Source organism: Protopterus annectens, chromosome 3.part0 (genome assembly GCF_019279795.1).
Source record: "Protopterus annectens isolate FY-2018-M chromosome 3.part0, PAN1.0, whole genome shotgun sequence".
Lineage (NCBI taxonomy): Eukaryota > Metazoa > Chordata > Ceratodontiformes > Protopteridae > Protopterus > Protopterus annectens.
The window spans coordinates 464,774,933-464,798,295 of NC_056731.1; the positions used below are offsets into that span (position 1 = coordinate 464,774,933).

General features: G+C 41.8%; 1 protein-coding gene across 1 annotated transcript in view; it reads left to right on the forward strand.

Moving 5' to 3' along the window:
* TRIO (trio Rho guanine nucleotide exchange factor) overlaps positions 1-23,363 on the forward strand; it is a 5,137,669-nt gene that overhangs the window by 3,808,385 nt on the left and 1,305,921 nt on the right. The window contains exon 43 of the mRNA XM_044065600.1: positions 10,168-10,260. Within this exon, the coding sequence (XP_043921535.1) occupies positions 10,168-10,260 (93 nt within the window). The remainder of the gene's footprint in view (positions 1-10,167; positions 10,261-23,363) is intronic.

Genomic DNA, 23,363 nt, shown 5'->3' on the forward strand with positions numbered 1-23,363 from the left:
TGGGGTAAAAAGTATACACCTCTGCTACTCTCTCAGCTAGGGCATTGAACTGTCAGTTTCATATGATCCAATACCAGGAGTTTATGCTTGATCAGTTAACTAAGAAACTGTCCTCTGATGATTCTTTAGATAAGAAATATGTTCTAGAAATGGTGCATAACATTCAGCAGGTTAGTAACCATTCTTTAAAATGTGGCTATGATGCACTGGAGGCTTCCTTTAGATCAGCCATGACTGGCACAGTTATAAGAAGGCATGCATGGTTGAAAGAACAGGTCTTGCCGGATCATGTTAAAGCAAAACTATTAGATGCTCCTATGGATAAGGTCAGTTTATTTGGTTCTCCTGCTCAGCAGGTACTGAAGAAAATGGAAGAGAAGGCAAAATCTGTACAAACAGTGAAAGATTTCTTACAGGTTCAGCCTCCAAGGTTTAGCAGGAACTGGCCTTCCAAAATTTGGTCCTTTCCAGACTCCTCTAAAACACAGAGAGGCAGGAATAGGCATTCAAGAGGCAGAAATCAATCCAGAGGAGGTGCCTACAGGGGACGCCAGTGGCAAGGTAACAACCAGCGAGGCACAGACACAACTACTACCACTGCAACAGGACAATCACAGTGACTTGGCTCTGGCACCGCCTACCAGGGAACAAATAGCAGCACCCTTAGGCGGAAAGTTAGCCTTATTTTCAAAAACTGGCACTACATCACAAGAGACAAGTGGATTTTGCAAACTATAGACCAAGGCTACAGGTTTCATTTCCATACTTTACCAGGAAAAAGAGGAATGCCAAACCTACCACCAAATCAAAAGACAGAAGCTCTAAAACAAATAGCTCAATTAGCAAAGATGAGAGCTGTGGAAAGGGTACCATCTATGGAACAAGGAAAGGATTTTACTCCAGACTATTCCTGGTACCAAGAAAAGAGAAAAATTGGAGGCCTATTCTCGACCTGTCCGCTTTAAACACATTCATCATTGTTCCAAAATTCAAAATGCTGACCCTACAGCAACTTCTTCCCATGCTGGGCAAGGAGTATTGGCTGGTGACTCTAGATCTCAAGGAGGCATACCTGCACGTCCCCATACGACCAAATTGCAGAAGATACCTCAGATTTCTTGCAGGATCAGAGCATTATCAATTCTCAGCATTGCCCTTTGGCTTATCTACTGCACCCAGAGTGTTCACAAAATGCCTGGCATCAGTAATCGCTCACTGCAGGCTTCAGGGAATCCAAATATATCCATACCTGGACGACTGCCTGATACAAGCGGACAACAAAAACAAGCTAACAGAAGACTTACAAAGAGTCATTTGCTTACTGCAAGCCCTGGGATATACAGTCGATATAAAAAAATCAAGACTGATACCATCCCAAAGAATAACTTTCTTATGTGCAGAATTGGACACAGTAAAACAGATGGCATTCCTAACTGCAGAAAAACAAGAACAACTTCCTCTCTACTTCTTGGCATTAACAAAGCAGAACAAACTAACAGCAAGGAAAGTACTGCAGGCCTTGGGCTTCATGGCATCCTGCATAATCCTGGTCCCTCATGCCAGACTGCATATGAGAAAGCTACAGTGGTACCTGAAGAATTTATGGTCTCAACACAGGCACAGCCTAGAAACTGAAATACCACTAATCCCATGCCTAAAACAAGAGTTCCTATGGTGGGCTCAGGCATGCCAATCAAACCCAGGTTTGCCCTTCCACAGCATTCAACCAAGCCAAACCATCACAACGGACGCCTCAGACCTCGGTTGGGGGGCCCACATGCTGGACAAGTGCATACAAGGCTTATGGACTCCAGATCAGCTGCACCTGCACATAAATCAAAAGGAAATGCTGGCAGTAAAACTAGCAATCCAGAATTTCAAACCATTCCTCCAAGAAGGGCAGTTGATGATAAGGACAGACAACACCACAGTCATGTGGTACATCAACAAACAGGGAGGCACTCATTCATACCCTCTATGCCGGATGGCACTGGACCTATGGAATATGGCTCTGAGCTACAACATTCAGTTGCAAGCAATTTTGTACCGGAAAAGAAAACATCCTAGCAGACATACTAAGCAGAACTACCTCGGATGCTCACGAATGGATGCTACACCCGGACATCTTCAAGGTCATCACAAGGAAATGGGGACTGCCACAAATAGACCTATTCGCATCCCCACTCAATCACCAGCTCAAGAAATTCTGCACAAGGATGTACCACCCACTTGCTTGGAAGGTGGACTCTCTATCCTTCAGTTGGAAAGGCCTGACAGCATACGCATTCCCACCACTTCCTTTGATGCACAAGGTGCTACTGAAAATCAAAGAGGAACGTCCAAGGATCATTCTGATAGCTCCAGACTGGCCAAGACAACATTGGTACCCATTACTGAGGAGCATGTCTCGGGGGAAAATGTGGACACTACCCCTGATTCCTTTGCTGTTAACTCAGAGCGGCTACAACACCCTGCATCCAAACCTGAAAACTCTGCAGCTGACTGCCTGGAACAGGGTTAAAGACATTATCCTTGAGGCCCGCAGACCCTCAACAAGAAGGAACTATGCAGGAAAATGGAAAAGGTTTCTCATTTGGAGTACTGAAAGGGGAAAAGATGTGTCAAAGGTAGACATTGCCAACATCCTGGAGTATTTGGCAGAGCTTTTCCATACAGGCCTGTCCTATTCCTCCATCAAGATACATGCATCAGCTATTTCTGCAGAATACAGCTTCGATCCCCCTGTCTTCTCGCATCCTCTACTCAGGCAGTTTCTGAGAGGAATTAAAAATGTAAAACCTCCTAGGAAACCACCATTACCAGCATGGGACTTGAACTTTGTGCTAGAAAAATTGACACTCCCCCCTTTCGAACCAGCAGCACCAGCAGATCTTCAACACCTATCCTGGAAAACTGCTTTTCTGCTGGCAATTACCTCAGCAAGAAGGGTTTCTGAGCTACAGGCTTTAATGGCAGTACAACCCTTCCTAATCTTCCATCAAGATAGAGTGTCCATGAGAACAAATCCTACATTTATGCCTAAGGTGGTATCCAGAGTGTCTTTAAACCAGGCTATCCACCTACCTACCTTCTTCCCCAATCCACAGAACAGGGGAAAGACTGCTGCATACTTTGGATGTACATAGACAGTTGCGCTACTACCTGGACAGAACCAAGGGCAATAGAAAAACTGACCAGCTTCTGGTAGCATATGCAACAGGAAGGGAAGGAAAAGCAATTTCAAAACAGACAATCTCCAAGTGGATAGGAAATTGCATCAGATTCTGTTACTCCTACCATGGAAAGCAAACTCCACAGAACATAAGGCCTCATTCTACAAGGGCTACAGCCACTACCACAGCTTTCTTACGAGGAGTGGCTACCAAGGACATTATAGAGGCTGCTACTTGGACCTCCGTGCATACATTTGCCAAGCATTATAACTTACCTTTATACTCTAGATCCCGAGCAGGGTTTGCCACTGCTGTTTTGCAAGGGATCCTAACTACACCATAATTTCTTCTTCCTCCTCCCCTAGTTTGGCTATGGTATTCTACCCATTTGTAAGGACTGCAGATGCATCCTTGAAGGACATAGTACAGTTTTGTACCTACCATAAATGTAGATGTCCGAACAGGAATGCATCTGCAGTCAGGATTACCCACCCTCCTTCCCCTCTGTGGTATTCCTAGGGTATTTGCCCATCTAATAGCTAGCTGGGGGGGATCTCTTATGGCATATTTGTTTGTATATATGTACATACATGCTTATTTTTTGTGGTTGCCTTCTACTATTTGGAAACATTGGCATTTATCCAAAATGTAGCTATCCAAGAGGGCAACTGGCATCTGGGGCAAGAAACACTGAGGAAAATGGCGTCGGCTGATGCCTTTATACCCGAAGAACTGCAGCTATGACGTCGGGTGAAGTGCGACACCAGCCGAGGCCAGACCCAGATTTTGGAATCCGGCCGACCGAAGGGCTGCCTGACGACAGGACAACCCGTTTGTAAGGACTGCAGATGCATTCCTGTTCGGACATCTACATTTATGGTAGGTACAAAACTGTACTTTATCCCCTTTGGAAAAAAACATGTACCCATGAATTACCACATAGGTGGCAGGAAATTAAACATCGAAAGTGTGATGAGGGACTTGTGGACAGCGGTCTCACTTTCGATAACCACATTGCCACAACAGTCAGGAAATCCTTCCATGTGGCACATCTCATCACTAAGGGCTTTTCTTCCAGAAAAAAGGAGGTCATTATCCCACTGTACTCATCCCTCATTAGACCCATTATATAGTATAATGCCCCATTTGGTATGTGCCTCACAAGACATCTGCAACAGCTGGAAAGGCCACAGAAATACCTCACTAAAAGAATCGCAGGCCTAAAGCAGATGCCATATACTGACAGTCTAAAAAAAACTCCAGCTATACTCTGTGGCATATCGTCTACTCATAGGCGATCTCTGCTTAACATACAAGGCCATGTCAAACCCTGAGCTGTTGGGCATGCTTCACTTAAAGAAATCCCAATCCCTCAGAGCCACACGCTCCAGGGATCTAAACCTTGTCATCACAATGAACAAAACATGGTGGAGGGATAGGTTCCTGACCCAGCGACTCTCCATACTCTGGAATAGACTGCCCATACATATCAAGCAGAGCACCTCATTGGCCCTCTTCAAAAGGAACCTTGATGATTGGATGGGAGATAGGAAATTCACCCTGGGGATCATGTCGGTCGCCCTGCTAGACAGAGGCCTGGAGAAGTAAATATTGTGTGAAGAAATATCCAGGGAATTGTTATGGCTAGGCTTGCATAGGCCCTAGGGCCGATAGCCTAGTACCAACCTATGAGCCTATGAATTAAGCCAGCATTAGAATGTGTAAATGAGATTTTGCCAATGTGGTTGACTGCAAGAACTGGTGCAGTAAATATGCAAATAGGACCTGGAATTTAATGGAGAAAATTAGTATGGGAGCCAAGGTATTGGAAGCAAATAAAGCTGTATAGGGAAAAGTAGGCCAAACAGATGTGTGGACTGCAGGCTAGACTGCTTTCCCTACCAGCAGTTGATACCCTACTTTTGGCAAAGCAAAAAGGATTGGGGCATGCTAAGGGGGGGGGGGACTGCTAGAGTTTTTAGTGGAGTCCAGAACAGAAGCTGCTGTTAAAAATGAATAAATGTTAAGGTGTATGAAATACCGCTTGACAGCTATGAGAATAAATCATAAGAGTTTAGAAAAGATTGGGGCCAGAGACCGGAAAGGCAATTTATAAATGAGTAATGGGCAGACGTCTGCATAGCTGTTGTCTATACAACAGTCCAGCCAGAGGCTTTAGGATTTTGCTTGGAAGTGTTTGTATCTGTATTTTTGCTCCCCCAAGCATGTTGCTGCTTTTTTTTTCTAAAGTGGCCAGTTTTAATTCTTTATTTATACCTGAGTTGTAGTCCTTAAACTCATCTCACCTCCCACTAAACACCTCCCCTTCATATATGGAAAAGTGGCAAATTTGAGCTGTTTGCTGCTGTGAGGAGACAAAGTTCATGTGCTGAGAATACTGTTCTTTGTGGTTATCCCTGTCTGTCTTTTAAGTAGTCATTGAAAAGCAAGAAATGTTAATTGAACCTGACTTTAAGAAGACAGGGTATATGTGAAAACACATGTAAAGTCAGTGGATTGACATGAGCTTAGGGGCTATAGCATAATATTTTGAAGCCAAACATTGCATTGTGGTTTCCTGGAGGTAGACTAAAATTCAAGATGCCGGATCCCATGTTGGCAGACTCTGGAATTACATTAAAAAATATAAAAAAAAGTATTATATAGAGTCCAAAAGTGTTAAAATGTAGGAAATGTCAACACTTAATGAAATAAACATGTTTTTATCAGTCTGTGGGCATGGTTCTCTTTTAAGGTTTGTGTGTCTGGATCAAATTATTTGTACTCTGCCTTACCCCTTGGCTATCCACTGCACCAAGAGTGTGCACAAAGTGTCTAGATCTAATTATAGCTCATTGCAGGCTATAAAGGGTGTCCACCTTTTTCCATATTTAGATGACTTGATTATCTTTGCAGTGTCGTTTTCGAAGTGCCCAAATCTCTTAGTTGAGAGATCTCTTACACAAGCTGAGATTCTAAGAGAACATTCAAGTCTTTTTTGACTCCATCACACAAGATTATGTTCCTTAGATGTTAACTAGACACCCCAGTTCAAAGAGCTTTTCTTCCACAGGAAAAGTTAGATTTATACCCAGATCGGTTCACAAGGTTTCTACTCAGACTAAGGAATACCTCAAGATTTTGATTTTATGGCATGTATGATTCTCATGGTACCCCTGACAAGGCTTCACATAAAAAAGATGTAATAATATCTAAAGTCTTGCTGGTCCCAGTACCTCCCCCGATTATCTTTTCATCTCCAAATTTTGGGGTTTGCCTGAAGAGAAGTCACTTGGTGGAGACCGCAAATAAATCCAGGTATTCCCTTCTTCCCCCCGGTCAAAAGCAGTCAGCCACCACAGACTCCTTAGACTTTGCATGGGAAGCATTTTAGGAGTGATACAAAGGACAATTGCAGGTATATAAATATAAAGGATATGCTTGCTCTTTTCAAAGCACTTAACACACTGAATCATCTTTGATTCCCTTGCACCTTTTCAGGTTATTGTAGACAATTTCACAGTCATGTGGTGCACCAGCAAGAAAGGGGGAACCAGGTCTTACCACCTATGCAGACTAGCCATGTTAGCTTGGGATATAGCTTCATAGCAAAACCTCTCTCTCCAGGTATCCTATATCCTATCAGAGCAAAATAGTGTGATAGACGAGCTGAGCAGGATAAAGGCAGACCCTCATGAATGGAAACTAGATTAGAGGGTATTCTAAGATTTGAACCATATGTGTGAAGTTTATCAAGTAGACCTCTCTTCCCTCCTCTCTGAACAACCAGCTGTCTAAATGTTTTTCCAGGACTCCATGTAAGGAGGCTTGAAAGACAGATGCCTTGTCTTTCCCTTGGATAGGAATGTTCCTGCATGCTTTTCACCATTTTCAGTGATATCCAAGGTACTTGTAACGATTCAGAAGGAATCCCCACCGTCATTGTGCTGACTCCTTTCTGGCCCAGGAACAGTGGTTCTTCCTTCTTTTGGAAAGTCTCAGGGGCAGTAACCACAAGCTTCCTCACAGAATGGATCTACCCACACAAGAACAGGGATGTTTGATGCACCCTGCCCCCAGTTAGCATCAACTTGACTGCCTGGATGAAAGGGTCTTAATTCCCTTCAGGCACCTGTTTACTGAGGACCTGCAGCAGGTTTTATTGGATGCATGAAAGCCTGCTAGTAGAAAATTGTATATTAGTAAATGGAAAGGGTCTTCTTGGTACCAGCAGCATAACCACCGCCCATTTAAGGCTTGTGTTTTTCTGGTTTTGCAGTATTTGTGTGAATTACTATACTTTGGTCCTCCTTACTTCTTGTTCAAGGTTCATTTGTCGGTCATTGCAGCATGTCTGCACAAGGATCCTCCTTTCAATGCACTCTCATATCAAAATGTTTTGAAAGGGGTTTTTGCATAACAGACTTCCAAGAAAACTGGTGGCTCCTTCTTGTGATCTTAATTTTGTGTTGAGAAGCTAATACTTGCTCCATTTGAACAGCTTATCTTGGCTGACTTGAGGCTCTTAACATGGAAAACTCTCTTACTGATTGCTTTGAACTCTGCAGAAAGAGTATCTGAGTTGCAAGCTGTTATGATGAGTCATCCCCATCTCATTTTCCACAGAGACAGGGTTTCTGAGAGAACTAATCTTCCTTTAATCCCTAAAGCAATGTCCATGTTTACTTTAAGCCAAACAATCTATCTTCCTGTTTTCTTTCCTGAACCTTAAAACGAGGAAGAAAGATACTCCATACCTTGGATGTCCACAGACAACTTTGGTACAAAATCCTTAAGGTCTTTGGATCAGTTGTTTATTTCTTGTGAAGGTAAGAAGGGGCAGTCTATGTCAAAACACACTTTCTAATTGATTATCTCAGGTTATTACCTTTTGTTATCACCACAGCAAAACTATTCCAGACATGGTCAAGGCATTGTCGTCTTCTGTGGCTATTTTGAATGGTTTGGATTCTAGAAGTACTCTGGAAGCAACAACTTGTTTATCTTTGCATACTTTTATGAAGCACTACAAACTTGATTTATTCTGTAGGTCTAGTTCAGGCTTTGCAAGGACCTCCTGGATTCTTCCCTTTCCTCCTCCCAGATGCTGCTAGCTAGGGTGATCTACCCATATAGCTAGGGCTACTGCAGCAGTAATCAATATGATGAAATTGGCACAGTTGTGTAAGTAAACTTACCTTAACAGCAGATGTTTGAACGATCACTGTTGCAGTAGCCACTCCCTCCCTCCATCCCTCCTTTTTTTTTTTGTTTATGCCAGGGTGTTGGTATGTGTATTTAGTTCTAGCTGTATCCTCCCAAGGCTCTACCTCCCTCTGCTGTTTGGCTTGAAACCTCTGAAGTGCTTGGCACCCAAACTTGTGATTTTAGGCAGCTCAGCTCAAGCTGCCTTAAAGTTTGAGCACATGGTAGATGCCCTGAAATGTTTGAAGGCTTGGCTGGCTGTTATATCTGTGGCAGAATATAACCTAGATAGCTAAGGCTGTTGCAGCAGTGACTATTCAAAATCTACTGTTGTGGTAGGTTTACTTACACAGCTGTAGGCTTTGCCAAACCTTGGTGACCTTTTTTTGCACATTTTTCAGGCTTGTCCATAACTGTTTGGACTGACATGAGGTTTCCAATAACCTCTGTCAGAAATCTAGTGGACATTTCTTCTAAACAACTTGTAGACCCTTGGGTTATCCTTCCACTGGTGTCAGTCATTTTGGGATGCCATCAGGATAGCCTAGAGATATATTTGCTCTGCTCTTTTGTCCACTTCCTAAACTTTGTTAGCCATAATCTGTTAATTATGCCAGACAGGTATGCACCAGATGAGAAGGGCCACAGGACAGATTTCTGTGTGACATTGCTGGAAATGCTTTTTTGTTTAGAAGAGATACCCTTGACTTTAACTGTATGAGTTCTGTCGGATAACTAATTACCTAGCCAACAAACACTGTATGGGTTAATTTTGAGTTGAAAGAGTTTCAGTAATTTCAGAACAGGAAATAGTATTTGAAAGCCTTAGTAAGGTCCAAATAGGCTGCATGTATTGTGTCCTTTATCTGTGGTCTGCATAACCCTGTCACAAAACCCAAGCTGATTAAGCAGGAATGATTTGCCTTTTACAAAGCAGATTGGTGTGGATCCAGGGATGTATGGTCACCGATATCATTTTTTATTGGTTGAACTATAATATGATCCACAGACTTTTAAAAAAATATTAGTGAGACTAACAGATATGTAATTCCCAGTGTCAGTGGGAAACCACTTTTTTTGAAAGGATACCACTATAGTTCTCTTCATATTGAGGCTGTCACCAGTAGAGGGAATCAAATTGAAGGAGTCATGGACCAATTTTACTGGATGAGACTTCTCAGCAGTCATCCAGAGATATTGTTAAGACTTGTGGAACTGGCATTTCTAATTTTGAGAAGTGCCAGAAGGACTTTGTCTTAAATGATTTCTGGAAGGGAAAGGAAGGGAGGTTTGGGGGGAATAGGGAAGGAAATGGGAGGATGGGTGGTGTGAAGCTGGAAATCATCTGCATGAATATTAGTCTAGTCTTCAGTAAGAATAATTCTCTCCTTGTCCCACATAAGAGTTGGACGTAATTGTTTTACCTACAGTTTTCTCTAGGGAACACTAGGGGTTGTTACCATTTGTTCATATTAGGTAGCAGATATTAACTGTCAAGTTTTTTTTTGTTATGCTACATATATTTTCTTGGTGGACAGGGAGATCTGTACCAGTAGGAAGTGGTATTTCTTGCTGTACATATTTTGCAGTCCTTTCAAGATGTTTGTTCTAGATTTTTCTTTGTGCTTTTTAACACACAACTTCATCTGCCACAAGGGAGTAAGGACTTGAAGAGTCAAATGAAAAAGAACATTAGTGCAAGATCTGCTGTTATAGAAAGTGTTTCATACAGCTGTACTCTCTGCTGTTTAAATGGCAGGCTTTTAACTTTTATGCTTTACTCCCACAGGATTTGAAGCAGCGCCTTGGCCACAGTCCTCAGCTCACAGAGTTATTGATAAAGCCAATACAAAGGGTAATGAAATACCAGCTTCTGCTTAAGGTAAGTGGAGTAAGCAGTTAATTTGCAAATGCTGTAATGCCATCATTTTACATCTGCCGCACTGTTATTTGCTTATTTTTAGGAATCTTGGTAGCTTTTATTTGGGCACTGGGTTTTTTTCAGCAAAATTACATATTTTCTAGTTAATGTTATTGCTTTGTCCTGTTGTGCCTCCACACCTGTAGTTCTTCTGCGTGTGTTCTTCAGCAGAATTATTTTAAGGTTGGTCTTTGGGGGTATGCTTATATGAAGGTTTATAATTTTGCCACCTAAAATGGTCTGGCTAAAAAAAGCTAGCTTAGTAGATAGGTTTAAGCATTTGGTATTGTAGCCATCCCAGTTCCACTTTCCCTTTTGCAACTGTTATTTTATGACATTTTAGGCTGTCAGTACTGCAAGTGTATAATTTCTATTTTGCATCTGTTACATTTTTTATAGGTTTTATTTTATAATTGCATGTATTTTAGTCTCTTTGTGTGTGATTTTTTGTTAGTCATATTAGACCAAAAAGTAGATGGACTGAATATTTTTCACTCGGTTATTTTTGTAAGTTTTGTCATTGATCCTTATTCAAAATGTATTTTGTAGAACCTTTCTCCCCAGGACATAGCTGGAAAATGGACTTGTATCCAGATTAAGTTTCCTGGTTAACAAAAATGGATAAATATTTTTTCCTATTAAAGATGGAAGAAGAAAAATAAAAGTATTCATATTGTTGAGGATCTCCTGTGTTGCACATCCTGAAAAATCAGGTCTTTCCTAAAGTAATCCTTAGCTACATATTCCTTCTCAAATGCAGTCATTGGATGTGTTTGCTTAGTGTGTTTCCCCTCAGTTAAACGATCATGAGTCTTGTTTCATCGCATGCCCAAAATCAGAGGTCATAGCCAGTGCACCTTTAAACAGCAGTAGTACTAGTACTTCAAAATCCATTATGCCTTAGATGGAGTGATCAAACTGTAGCTTCTGTGAGAAATGCTTAATTGCTCTTCTCTTTAGGCTGCTCCCATTAGGGGTTACCACAGTTGATCATCTGTTTCCATTTCTAAACCTTATCTTAGGCCTTCCTCTTTTCCTCTTACCTGGCAGCTCCATCCTTAGCATCCTTTTCCCAATATACACAGCATCCCTCCTCAACACGTGTTCAAACCAGTGCAATCTTTCCTCTCTGGCTTTGTCTCCAAACTGTCCAACCAGAGCTGACCCTGTAATATACTGATTCCTAATCTGTCCATCGTCGTCACACCCAGTGCAAATCTTAACCTCTTCAACTCTGCCACATCCAGGTCTGGCTCCTGCCTTTTTGTCAATGCCACCGTTTCCAACCCATATAATGTAGCTGGTCTCTCTACCCTCTTGTAGGTCTTCCCTTTCACTCCTTTTGGTACCTGTCTGTCACAAATCATTCCTGACACTCTTCTCCACCCATTCCACCCTACCTGTACTCTCTTCTTCACCTCTCTTCCATCCACACTCACCATTATTCTGAACTGCTGATCCCAAGTATTTAAACTCATCCACGTTCGCCAACTCCACTCCCTGCACCCTCACCATTCCTTTATCCTCATTCACACACGCACATTCTTAGTCCTGCTGACCTTTATTCCTCTCCTCTATAGAGCACATCTCCACCTCTCTAGGGTCTCCTCAACCTGGTCCCTACTCTCACTACAGATCACAATGTCCTCTGCAAACATCATAGTCCAAGGGGCCTCTCCTGTCTGATCTCATCTGTCAACCTGTCCATCACCATTGCAAATAAGAAAGGGCTCAGAGCTGATCCTTGATGTAATCCCACCTCCACCTTAAATGCACCTGTCACTCCCACTGCAGGCCTCACCACTGTCACACTACCCTGGTACGTATCCTGTACCACTCTAACGTACTTCTCTGCCACTCCTGACTTCCTCATACAATACCACAGTTCCTGTCTAGGCACCCTGTCATATGCTTTCTCTAAGTCCACAAAGACACAATGCAACTCCTTCTGACCTTCTGTATATTTCTCCATCAACACTCTCAGAGCAAACTTCGCATCTGTAGTGCTCTTTCCTGGTATGAAACCATACTACTGATCACTAATCATCACCTCCCTTCTTAACCTAGCTTCCACTACTCTTTCACATAACTTGATGCTGTGACTGATCAATTTTTTTCCTGAGAAATGCTTTATTATCAGTACCTAGTTCCTACCCTCTTTAATGTGCTGGGTCTACTTTGGTCTTAAATACTTTTTTTTTCCTTCTTTTTTTAAGGGAATATTTATTTCTTATGTCAGCATCAAGATTTGATTGCCAAGCTGTGACATATTTCCAGCTCTGATTTAGAAGTTAAAAAGTGACAAATCAGAGAGTTATCAGTAAGAAAATTTCTGGGAGAAATGGAGATACCATTTGGTTTCCTCAGCCTTTTCCCCTAACCTTTTTAGTAGTAAGGATAAAAGGTTACCAAAATAGTATTTTGCTGTATTAAAAAAAAGTGTAAGATTAGCAATAATGGTAAATGCATTGCACATAGGCGGACCCCCCCCCCCACATACTTTTTCCCTTTCTAAGCGGCATACAGAAAAAGGTGCTATATAATACAGGTTACTTGGCACATTAATTACAGTTCATTTACTTTTTAAAGCCACAGGATTAAACACTGGTTTCAGCTTGACATTGCCATTTAAATCAGGGGTTACATCAGTCCGTAACTTTATGACCCATTTATATCCATGTAATTCTGTTACATTTATTGTCTCCATTCTTGATGTTTTATGGTGTAGCCTTCAGTACACTGATTTCCATATTCTAATACATATTTATGTAGATTTTCACCTTCCTTTTAATGTCAGTACAGTGCTCACTTGTTCTTTATGTCATCTATTATATTTACTTAAATGCGACTTTTACCTGTTATAAGTACCTTGATGCTCCTCATACTGATCACTGCTGCAGTAGTTTTAGCTATATGAGTTATATCCCATCTTGGATGTAATAACTGTCCAGTCTTCCAAAGCTTCAGGGCACCTTCTACACACTTGAACTGTCAAGCAGCTCGAGCTGAGCTTGACTGAAAGACAAGTTTGGACACAAAGCCCTTTAGAGCTTTCCTGCCAGCAGAGAGAGGGAGGCTGACCCTCATGCATTTTTGGTTAAAAAAAACTGTTTAAACAGTCTCAACAAAATTCTGGTAAACAGACGTTTATGAAGAATTGGCAAAGGGGTTCCAAAAAGAATTTTCAAACGTCGCAAAACCAAGGAGAGTCCAGCAAGTCTGAATGACTGCTCTAGAGATCTTGTGACTCCCTCCAACCGTGGCCCATTTTACTTCCAGAAAGGCTGAAGCGCTCTCTTTCCAGCAGATCGTTTCAGACAAATGAGTTCTGAAATCATTCATCAAGGTTACATATGGCAGTGGGGAAGAAAGTCCTCTTTTCCAGGTGGTGGTGTTCATCCTTCCTGGGCTGGTTGTTACATCGTTGGTATGATATAACCCATATAGCTATCATTTGAACATCTAGTGTTATGGTAAGTTCAGCTTACACAACTGTACTTTCTGTTTGCCTTTTAATCACTTGAAAAGGCACTTTCGGCTGTGAAAGGTTTTGTTATACTTTTCAGTTGAGATGCTCTTTCTCAGGAATTAGTTGAGCTGCCAGTTTTTTTTTTTTGGCTTATTTCTTTACCAGTCAATGCTAATATTATTGTAGGTGCATCCTTTAGAGTAATTGGTACAGCTGTGCATATTCAGTTTTTTACTTGGCATTTTCACATCCAATTTCTGTTTTGCTGTTTTTTTTAATCTTTATTAACATTGTGTATTACATAGTTGCATGAGTATACATTTAGTTGTAAGAGAAAACGCAAACCATTACAAAGATGTTATTCATGCACTGCACAAATATCTGTCTTAATCGATTTAACAATAATAAAGATTCCTCAAGTCTTGTCTTCTCTGAAAATGTCACTTTTCCTCCTCCTAAACATTATTCTGACTGTATTCTTCATTTCCGTGAATTTAATTTAATTCTGTAGTGTTTGCTCTTTCCTCTTTTTGAAGTTCCACATCCAGTTTTTTTATTTTCTTTACAATATTCAGTAATTCTGTTAAAGCAGATTTCTAGCAATTGCTTTTTTCCCCTTGCAGCCAGCAGCGTTAAACCATAATAGGGCCTTACTGTGTTTATGCAGTTTAGTTTCTGTATTCCAAAAGGGTCATTTCTTTAGTTAAAATAATTTGCTCCCCAAGCATTTCTGGCAAAGTACCCCTGTAGTAATTTATAATATCCGTCAACTTGTTGTATTTCTAAAACACTTTCCCAGGTATCCCTCTCTTTCTCATTGTACCTCATGCAGTTGCTGTCTACCTGTAGAAAAATTCTCTAGTCTACTTGGGGTGTAAAAATATGTATGCAAATACTTGCATGCAAAAATTGTAAACTTTCTAGATTTTGTTGCATAGATGGGAGGCTTACAGATATCCTCACATAATTTCTTTGTACGTCACCTTTCAGTACTAATTTCCCAATCTTTTATAACTATCCTCTGATTAATTCTTAGGTTTATCATTAATTATTCTATATGCACTACTAATTATCTAATTTTTTACTACAGCCTCTTTTCTAGACTCAAATTACAAACTCAACCAGGGATGCTGTTTCATGTAACACTATCCCTTTCTCTGTGCCTTTGCTTTACTGTTCCTTAGTAGAGAAGGCTCTCTTAAACTCAAAGTCCAAATTTCTGCTTGGCCTTGTTCTATATTACCCCATATCTAAAATTTTTGAAACATCAGTTCCAGTTACCGAAATGTCTTAATATAAACTACTTTCTTTCCCCTACACAACATGACTTTCGACATAGTCATAGTAGAGTCACAGCCTTATTACAATTTACCAACGCAGTCAGTGCAAACAGAAATTCTGGCAACTTGGTAATGTCTTTATTTCTCAACTTGTCCAAAGCTTTCAACACTTACCACATCAACTGGTACTGCATAAACTTTCTTGTCTCCTTTATCTCTTGGTGTAAAAGCTGCTTATCAGACAGGCATCGAGCTGTCAAGTAGCAATCTAAGTATTCTTCTTTTTCTTTCCTGCCTCTCAGCTTAGGCATATCACAGGGATTTATACTTGGATCCCTGTTGTTTGATGTTTTCATTAACGATCTACACTCAGCAGCCAAATACATTAGCCTAATACAAAGCACTTAAAACTCCACATTAATCTGCTTTGCCTCCGCCTTGCAATAAAGTACAAGACCGGACCCAAGAAGCCTTATCTTCTATCTAAATGATTGATTTGAGCTTTAATTCCCTTATAATTGATGGCATGTACACAGAATATTATCAAGTACATGCAACTTGGAAAGAAAACTATGTTAATAGATTTGTTTTTATAACACAAGTGTAAATACATAAGTATACAAATGTAAATACATGATGTTATGTTGTCCTGTCTCGCCTTCATTCTTTCTTGGATAGGTTCGGAACCGATCCTGGGCTCCGACTCGGCTGAATACACAGCTGGAAGTCTCAAACTTGGCTCGTGGAAGGTAGGTATCCCTTGATGCAGTGGTGCAACTCTCCAGATCTCATTTGCCACATTATAAGGTTGGTTGTGCTCTTCTTGGCCGTGGCTAAGTTTTTTGTCTTTTTGCACTTTACTAGCTTAAACTTTTAAGATTCATATATTAGTAGTGTTTTTGTGTGCTTAGATAGTTAAATTTAGCATGTAGCTTACTTTTATGCCCTTTCTACTGTTGTGTGGTGTGGTTTTTCACAGGCCTACATTTGTATCCCGTAGTTAATTATTGTAGTGGTGCCTTATTAGAATACCTGTAGTTTTGTGTGTTGTTTTTAGTCTACACTCGTAGTTTGCTACTTTGTCATTTAACTTATTTAAATTAGAGAGCTAATTGCCCATTTTAGTTAGCGGGCTTGTGGTGTTATTGTTAGTGTGTTCCATCTTTTGGTGCCTTGGTCCTTTAAAGTTAGAGGTCCTAGTGCTCGCTTTTAATCAGAGCAAGGTAGTTTCCAAATATATATTTAATATTTCATAGACATGCAGTTTTTGTTAGGTTAGTGGGTGTTTATATATCTAGCAGTATACCAAGTTATTTGCTATTTGTAATACTTTTGGGAGCTTGTTTTATCTAATCATGTCGAAAGACACCAGGGAGAAAGAGCATAAGCCTTCAGGCTTTAAAAAATGTCAGAAATGTACCCAGAAAATGTCAATTACGGTTGGACATGTCATTTGTGTATATTTTCTAGGGGCTATACATCTACAGGAGAATTGCACTTTCTGCCATTCCTTTAGTGCATGTGTGTTACAGGAGAGGAGAAACAAATTGATTGTTAAGGGACTCTTAAAGCCAACCTTTGAGGAAGCTGTGCAGTGTGCTGCTTCTTCTTCATCACCCTCTTCTTCTAAGAGGGACAAATCATCCAAAAGGCCATCTCCTGTCTCTTCGTCTCAGTCTGAGCCCCCAGAAAAATTGTCAAAACTTTGTTAGCCATCCACCTCCTCTGCTCCACAGGCCTTGTAACCGGAGGTCATCATTATTGACAAGCCTGATTCTTTGGCCCCAGGATCTTCGGAACTGCAAGATACTGTGTCTCTGAGCCGGTCCATTGACATTCCACTGGTCTCCCTTACCTTGAGATCTCCCATTTTGGAGAGATCTCATTCACCTTCTCTATTCTCCAGGTCCACTAGGAGCCTATCTGTTGATGACATGAAGCGGGTGATGTGCAGACTCGAAGTTGCCAGTGCTACATAAGTTGTTCTCGGCTCCGATACATCAGGTCTCGGAGCCTTCCAAAACTCTTGCATCCACTGTTGTTCCTTCTCTGTGCCAACCTGGATCTTCGGAGCCGGAGTGCCTCGTACCACTTACTGTAGAACTGTCTGTTCCGGGATTATGGAACCAATATCTGCTCCGACACCCTCAGCACCGTCCAGGGTGTCTTGGAGCCGGGGTTCTCTGGTTGGCCCTGAACAACTTCAGTTTCGAGCCTACCCCTCGGTGCATTGACTTGGGTGAGTTTAGCTCCTGTATCAGCTTCGGAGCTGGTCTCCCTGGAGCTGGGGATCTCCTCTGTTTCCTCAGAACCAGAGGTATCCTTAGAGCCAGTGAGTTCTGCTTTCGAACTGATGAGTGTGCTGTCCCCCTCTATAGCTTTACACAAGGATACTGGTATTTGTCCCCCTAAGGCACCGGCTACAGTCTCTGCACCACCCCATCCACAGGACAGCAGAGATTCAGACCCTCAGGATTCCCCATTGGGTGAACCCCTCTCTTCCGAGGCCTCCCCAGAATACCCTTCTGAGGAGCCCCCTCGAAAGAGGACATGCAAGAGAAAGCATATAGACTCCCCTGATCAATCTGTCACTTCAGACACTGACCCTTGAGGAGTCAGAAGGCTCCCCATGGTCGGCCTCTGATGATACCTCATTGCAGATATCCTGGAGATCCTAAAGCAGAGAGGCGGCTAGAAAACCATCACCCCTTCTGATGAGGAGTCTTTGTACCGGAAGGCCTTTGGATCTCAACCTTTAGCCTCCTGGGTGTGTCTGCTTTTTGATGAACTAATGGACTTGGTCAGTCGAAAGGCGTGGGAGTCACCTGACACTATGGAACCAGTCCCTTGGAGGCCAAACAAGTTTTTGTCAGCCCCTACTGGAAAAGATTTTCCCACAAAGGGTGTACCTGTAGATGGTATGGTGGTGGCAGCAGCCACCAAGAAGGAACTTTGAGAAGTTCTCATCTGTTCATCCTCTGAAAAAAGATTCTCAAACGATGGGCAGATATGGGAAGCGTGTCTTTTCGTCAGTGACTTTTACACTCTGATAGCTGAACTACCTCACACACTTTACAAGGCTGCAAAAAGATCTCCTGAAAGAGTTAGGAGATACTTACTCTACAAGGTTCATTAGCTGCAGGGGTGACTGAGAAAGTCTCCTCCCAACTATCCACCTTAAATTCTGTCATCACCTCCTCTATGAGACTGATATCTTATGCAACAGATGGAGCGAGTAGGGCAGCGGGTTCAGGAGTTTCCTTGAGGAGACACTCCTGGATGTGCTTGCGAATTTTGCAGAATTTTTTAAGTCTACCTTTGCTAATGCCGCCTTTGGTTGCTCACTTTTTGGATCCAAAGTAAAAGACACACTAACTAGATGCAAGCAGGAAGGGAAAACTCTCTGCCATTGGAGTACGTTTTTCTGTACCTTCAAGACCTTACCCTAAAGGTCAGAAGAGTGGAAAAATGTGGTTCAAAAGATCCCAGGGAGCTTTCCAAGAAGCACAAAGTGAATCCTTCCCAAGGGGCAGGGGGGAGACAACAATGGTAGACGTCCTAGAGGCAGAAGGGGTCCACAAAACGAGGGTGACCATGATTCCTTTCGCAGACGTCCCTATCAGCACTCCTGAAAGGAGGCAGTCGGGGTACATTTGTCTTGTACCCAGAAACCTGGCAAAGTATCACAAAAGACAAGTGGGTACAAAGCATAATATCCAGTTGATATTCCATTCCCTTTTGCTACCCTGTCTTACAAATCAGAACAATCCTTGATGGTTCGACCCAATCTAAGGGAGCAAGCAACTATAGAAATCCAAAAGTTGCTGGACAAGAGTCATCCAAGAAGTCCCCGCAGACCAAATAGGATTCGGAACTTACTCAAGATTCTTTTTGGTGCCAAAAAGAACAGGGGACTGGAGTCCCATATTGTATCTCACCAAGTTAAACGAATCGGTCAAAAAGTCAAAGTTCCGAATGGTGACACTGCAGTCAGTACTTCCCTTCTTAGGGAAAGACGATTGGATGTCCTCAGTAGATCTCCAAGATGCGTGCTACCACATAAAAATGGACAGAGCATCAAGGAGTCACTTAAGCTTCCGGCTGGGAGCCAGTCATTACCAGTTCTGAGCTCTGCTCTTTGACCTCACTACAGCCCCCAGAGTGTTCACCAAATGCATGGCAGTAGTAATGGCTCACTTGAGACGTCTTGGATTGCAAGTGTTTCCATATCTGGATGACTGGCTCCTAACTGCCACCAACAAGCATCTACTCCAATAAGCCAGGGATGCGACATTGGAAATCTGTGCTCAGTTAGGCATAACAGTCAATTTACAAAAATCTGCCTTGTTGCCCTGTCAACATATTACCTTCATAGGTGCAAACCAAGACACTGTTTACATAATGGCGCATCTTCCAGCCAACAGAATTTTAGCCCTCAGACACCAAATACTTCACTTTCGTCCGATGGACAAGGTAAAGGCAAAGGTAGTTGTGAAACTTTTAGGGACAATGGCTTCAACCATAGCACTAGTTCCTCTCGCCAGGATGCATATGAGAATCCTTCAATGGCTCCTGTTCTCCCAATGGTCACTTCAAGAACTTCTTATGTCCCACTTGATCAGAATAATGGAGTCATGCAAAAAGAACCTGTGGTGGTGGATCCAGTCCAACCATGCAGCTATCGGGAGACCCTTTATTCCACAACAACCCGTTGCTACATTGACCATGGACGCTTCCCAGATAGGGTCGGGTGGGCATTATATGGGAAGGATGGTCCAAGGTATATGGCAGGACCATGAGGCCCACTTGAATGTCAGTGTTTTAGAGATGAGAGCAGTGCTGCTGGCGTTGCAAGCACTCCACGATTCTCTTCCACTGGGGACAGTTGCTATACAGTCGGACAATGTCAGTGGTTTGGTACATAAACAAGGAAGAACTAACTCATACCCACTTTGTCGTGAGGGTCTGAGAGTTTGGCAATGGGCAATTTCTTCCCAGTGCTTTCCAGTAGCAACGCACATCCCAGGGAAATCCAACATGATAGCCGGCAAACTCAGCAGGGCAATATTAATGCCTCATGAGTGATCTCTGAACCAGAACATAATGGAAGAGATTTTCCATAAATGGGGTCACCCTTGCTGCAATCTTTTTGCCACTCCTATGAATGCCAAATGCAGCAGCTACTTTGCCCTAATTCCCTTGCCAGGGGAGACACCGAGAGATGCACTTGTACAGGATTGGCCCTCTGGACTTCTTTATGCCTTTTCCCCATTTCCCCTCGTACCCAAAGTCATCCAAAAAGCAAAATCCTTGGTAAGCAGGATGATTCTCATTGCCCCATATTGGCCTTGGCAGATTTGGTTCCCCTTCCTCTGGCCTTATCTTCAGGAGAAACCATAGGCTCTGGACCCAGTTCCAGACCTTCTGACACATATGTCAGGAGCACTTCATCCCTTTCACCCTCAACTTGACAGCATGGCTGCTCCACTTCCCAGTTTAGTCAGGCTTCAAAACTTCACTCCAGCAGTCAAACACATATTGATGTCCTCTCATAAAGTTTCTACTAGAAAACTATATACTAGCAAGGGGAAAAGATTTTCTCACTGGGCCCAAAATAGAAACACTGACCCTTTTTCTCGCCTGTTCAGTCCATTTTAGAATTTCTGGCAGAACTCTTCAGCAAGGCTTGGCTGCAGCAACTAGTAGGGTCCAGCTGGCTGCAGTTTTGAATTTCCACATTGGGGACCATTCTCCTAACTTAATGTCACACATGTTGTGTAAAGCATTTTTAAAAGGCACTTCCTTATAGTTGAGACCTCCTTTTAAGGAACCACTGTACTTTGTACAGGATTGGCCCTCTGGACTTCTTTATGCCTTTTCCCCATTTCCCCTCGTACCCAAAGTCATCCAAAAAGCAAAATCCTTGGTAAGCAGGATGATTCTCATTGCCCCATATTGGCCTTGGCAGATTTGGTTCCCCTTCCTCTGGCCTTATCTTCAGGAGAAACCATAGGCTCTGGACCCAGTTCCAGACCTTCTGACACATATGTCAGGAGTACTTCATCCCTTTCACCCTTAACTTGACAGCATGGCTGCTCCACTTCCCAGTTTAGTCAGGCTTCAAAACTTCACTCCAGCAGTCAAACACATATTGATGTCCTCTCATAAAGTTTCTACTAGAAAACTATATACTAGCAAGGGGAAAAGATTTTCTCACTGGGCCCAAAATAGAAACACTGACCCTTTTTCTGCGTCTGTTCAGTCCATTTTAGAATTTCTGGCAGAACTCTTCAGCAAGGCTTGGCTGCAGCAACTAGTAGGGTCCAGCTGGCTGCAGTTTTGAATTTCCACATTGGGGACCATTCTCCTAACTTAATGTCACACATGTTGTGTAAAGCATTTTTAAAAGGCACTTCCTTATTGAGACCTCCTTTTAAGGAACCACTTCCTCCTTGGATTTAAAATTTGTCCCATCTCAACTTACATTGCCACCATTCGAGCCTTCTTCATCTTGTGACCTCTAATTTCTTTCCTGGATGACCATTTTTCTAGTAGCTGTAACATCTGTCAGAAGAATCACAGAGCTGCAAGCACTGTCAGTCAGATCTCCATATCTGACATTTCATAAGCATAGGGGTATCATTACGAACAACTCCATCCTTTATACCTAAGGTTTGCTCTCAGTCCACTATCAATCAATCCATTGAGCTCCAGGTGGTTTTCCCCAACCATAGCAACAAGTCAGAGTATAAACTCCATCAGTTGGACGTGCATAGACAGCTCAGATTCTGTTTGCATAGAACTAAAGATTTTAGGAAATCTGATAAATTATTCATCTCCTTCTCTGAGGCAAAAAAGGGTATGCCAGTTTCTGAAGTCACCCTTTCAAATTTGCTCTCAAATTGTATCACCTTTATCTATACCTCCAATAATAGAAAGCTACCATTCAGATTTAGGGGTCACTCAACCAAAGCATTAGCTACATCATCTGCTTTTCAAGCAAGAATGTCTATGGACAGTATTTGTACTGCAGCTATGTGGGCCAATCCTCATACGTTTATCACTCATTACAAAGTGGATTTGGCCTTCAGGGACAGGGCCTACTTTGTTTCCACTGTGCTCAAAGGTGTACTCTCGTGAGCCACCCAGGAAAAAAGGTGCTAGGGACGTTGTCCCATCCAATTAAGAATGAAGGCGAGGTAAGACAACATAACATAAAGAAGTTATGTACTCACCATAATGTTCCTTTTTTGTTGTCCATCTTGCCATTCATTCTTATGACCCCGCCCTCCTTTCCCCATCCAAGGACTACTAGAGGACCTGGACATGGGGTCATATATATATATATATATATATATATATATATATATATATATATATATGTTTATTATGGAGAGTTGCACCACTGCATAATGGGATACTTACCTTTCACGAGCCAATTTTGAGACTTCCAGCTGTGTATTCTGCCGAGTCGGAGTTGAGGATTGGCTCCGAACCCATCCAAGTAAGAAGGAATGGTGAGATGGACAACAAACATGGAACGTTATGGTGAGTACATAACTTCTTTTTTGGATCTGTAGGTGTTGGGTACCTTGTTTACTCTGCGTAATTTTAGTCACATGTATAATAACTGCAAATCTTATATTTGAACATGTGTCTAGTGTACTGTTTATTAATATTTCCTGCATATTTCTATTTTTAACATCTACCTTTAGTTCTGTGTTTGTATACTTTTCATTGTCATGTTGAGTTTGTCTATTTTTGTTTTGTTGACTTCTAATTCGTATACTTTGTTTTTTGTAATGTGAAGCTTTTCTCTCTGGGTCTCCACTGAAAGAGGGTTTAATGTCCAGTTGAACTGTCCTGGTCAACAAAAGTAAAATAAATAAATTACATAAATAAAGAGACTTAAAGCATTTTCAGTATTTATAAATTAATATCCATATTCATAATCAAGACCTTCCAACTTCTCATTTGTGTTATCTTTTGTTTAGTATCTTCCATTGTATCCCGGGATGCCTTAACAGACTTCTTTTTAATCCAAGCACCTAAATATTTATTCTTTATCTTCCCCATAAGTACAGGTGTTGTTGAACCAATCCATGTACGGGAACATTGTTTACTGAAAAAATGAAAATTTCTCAAAATGTTCCACAACACACTGAAATATCCTTTTCTAGACTTCTCAACTACAAAATAATGCTGTCTACAAAATAATGCTATTTTTCTCTTAAGTACTATGCCAGTTATACCCCTGAATTTGGGACTGTCTTATTCTCTTCGCCAGTGGTTCTAGGTGTAAAGCAAATGGAGGA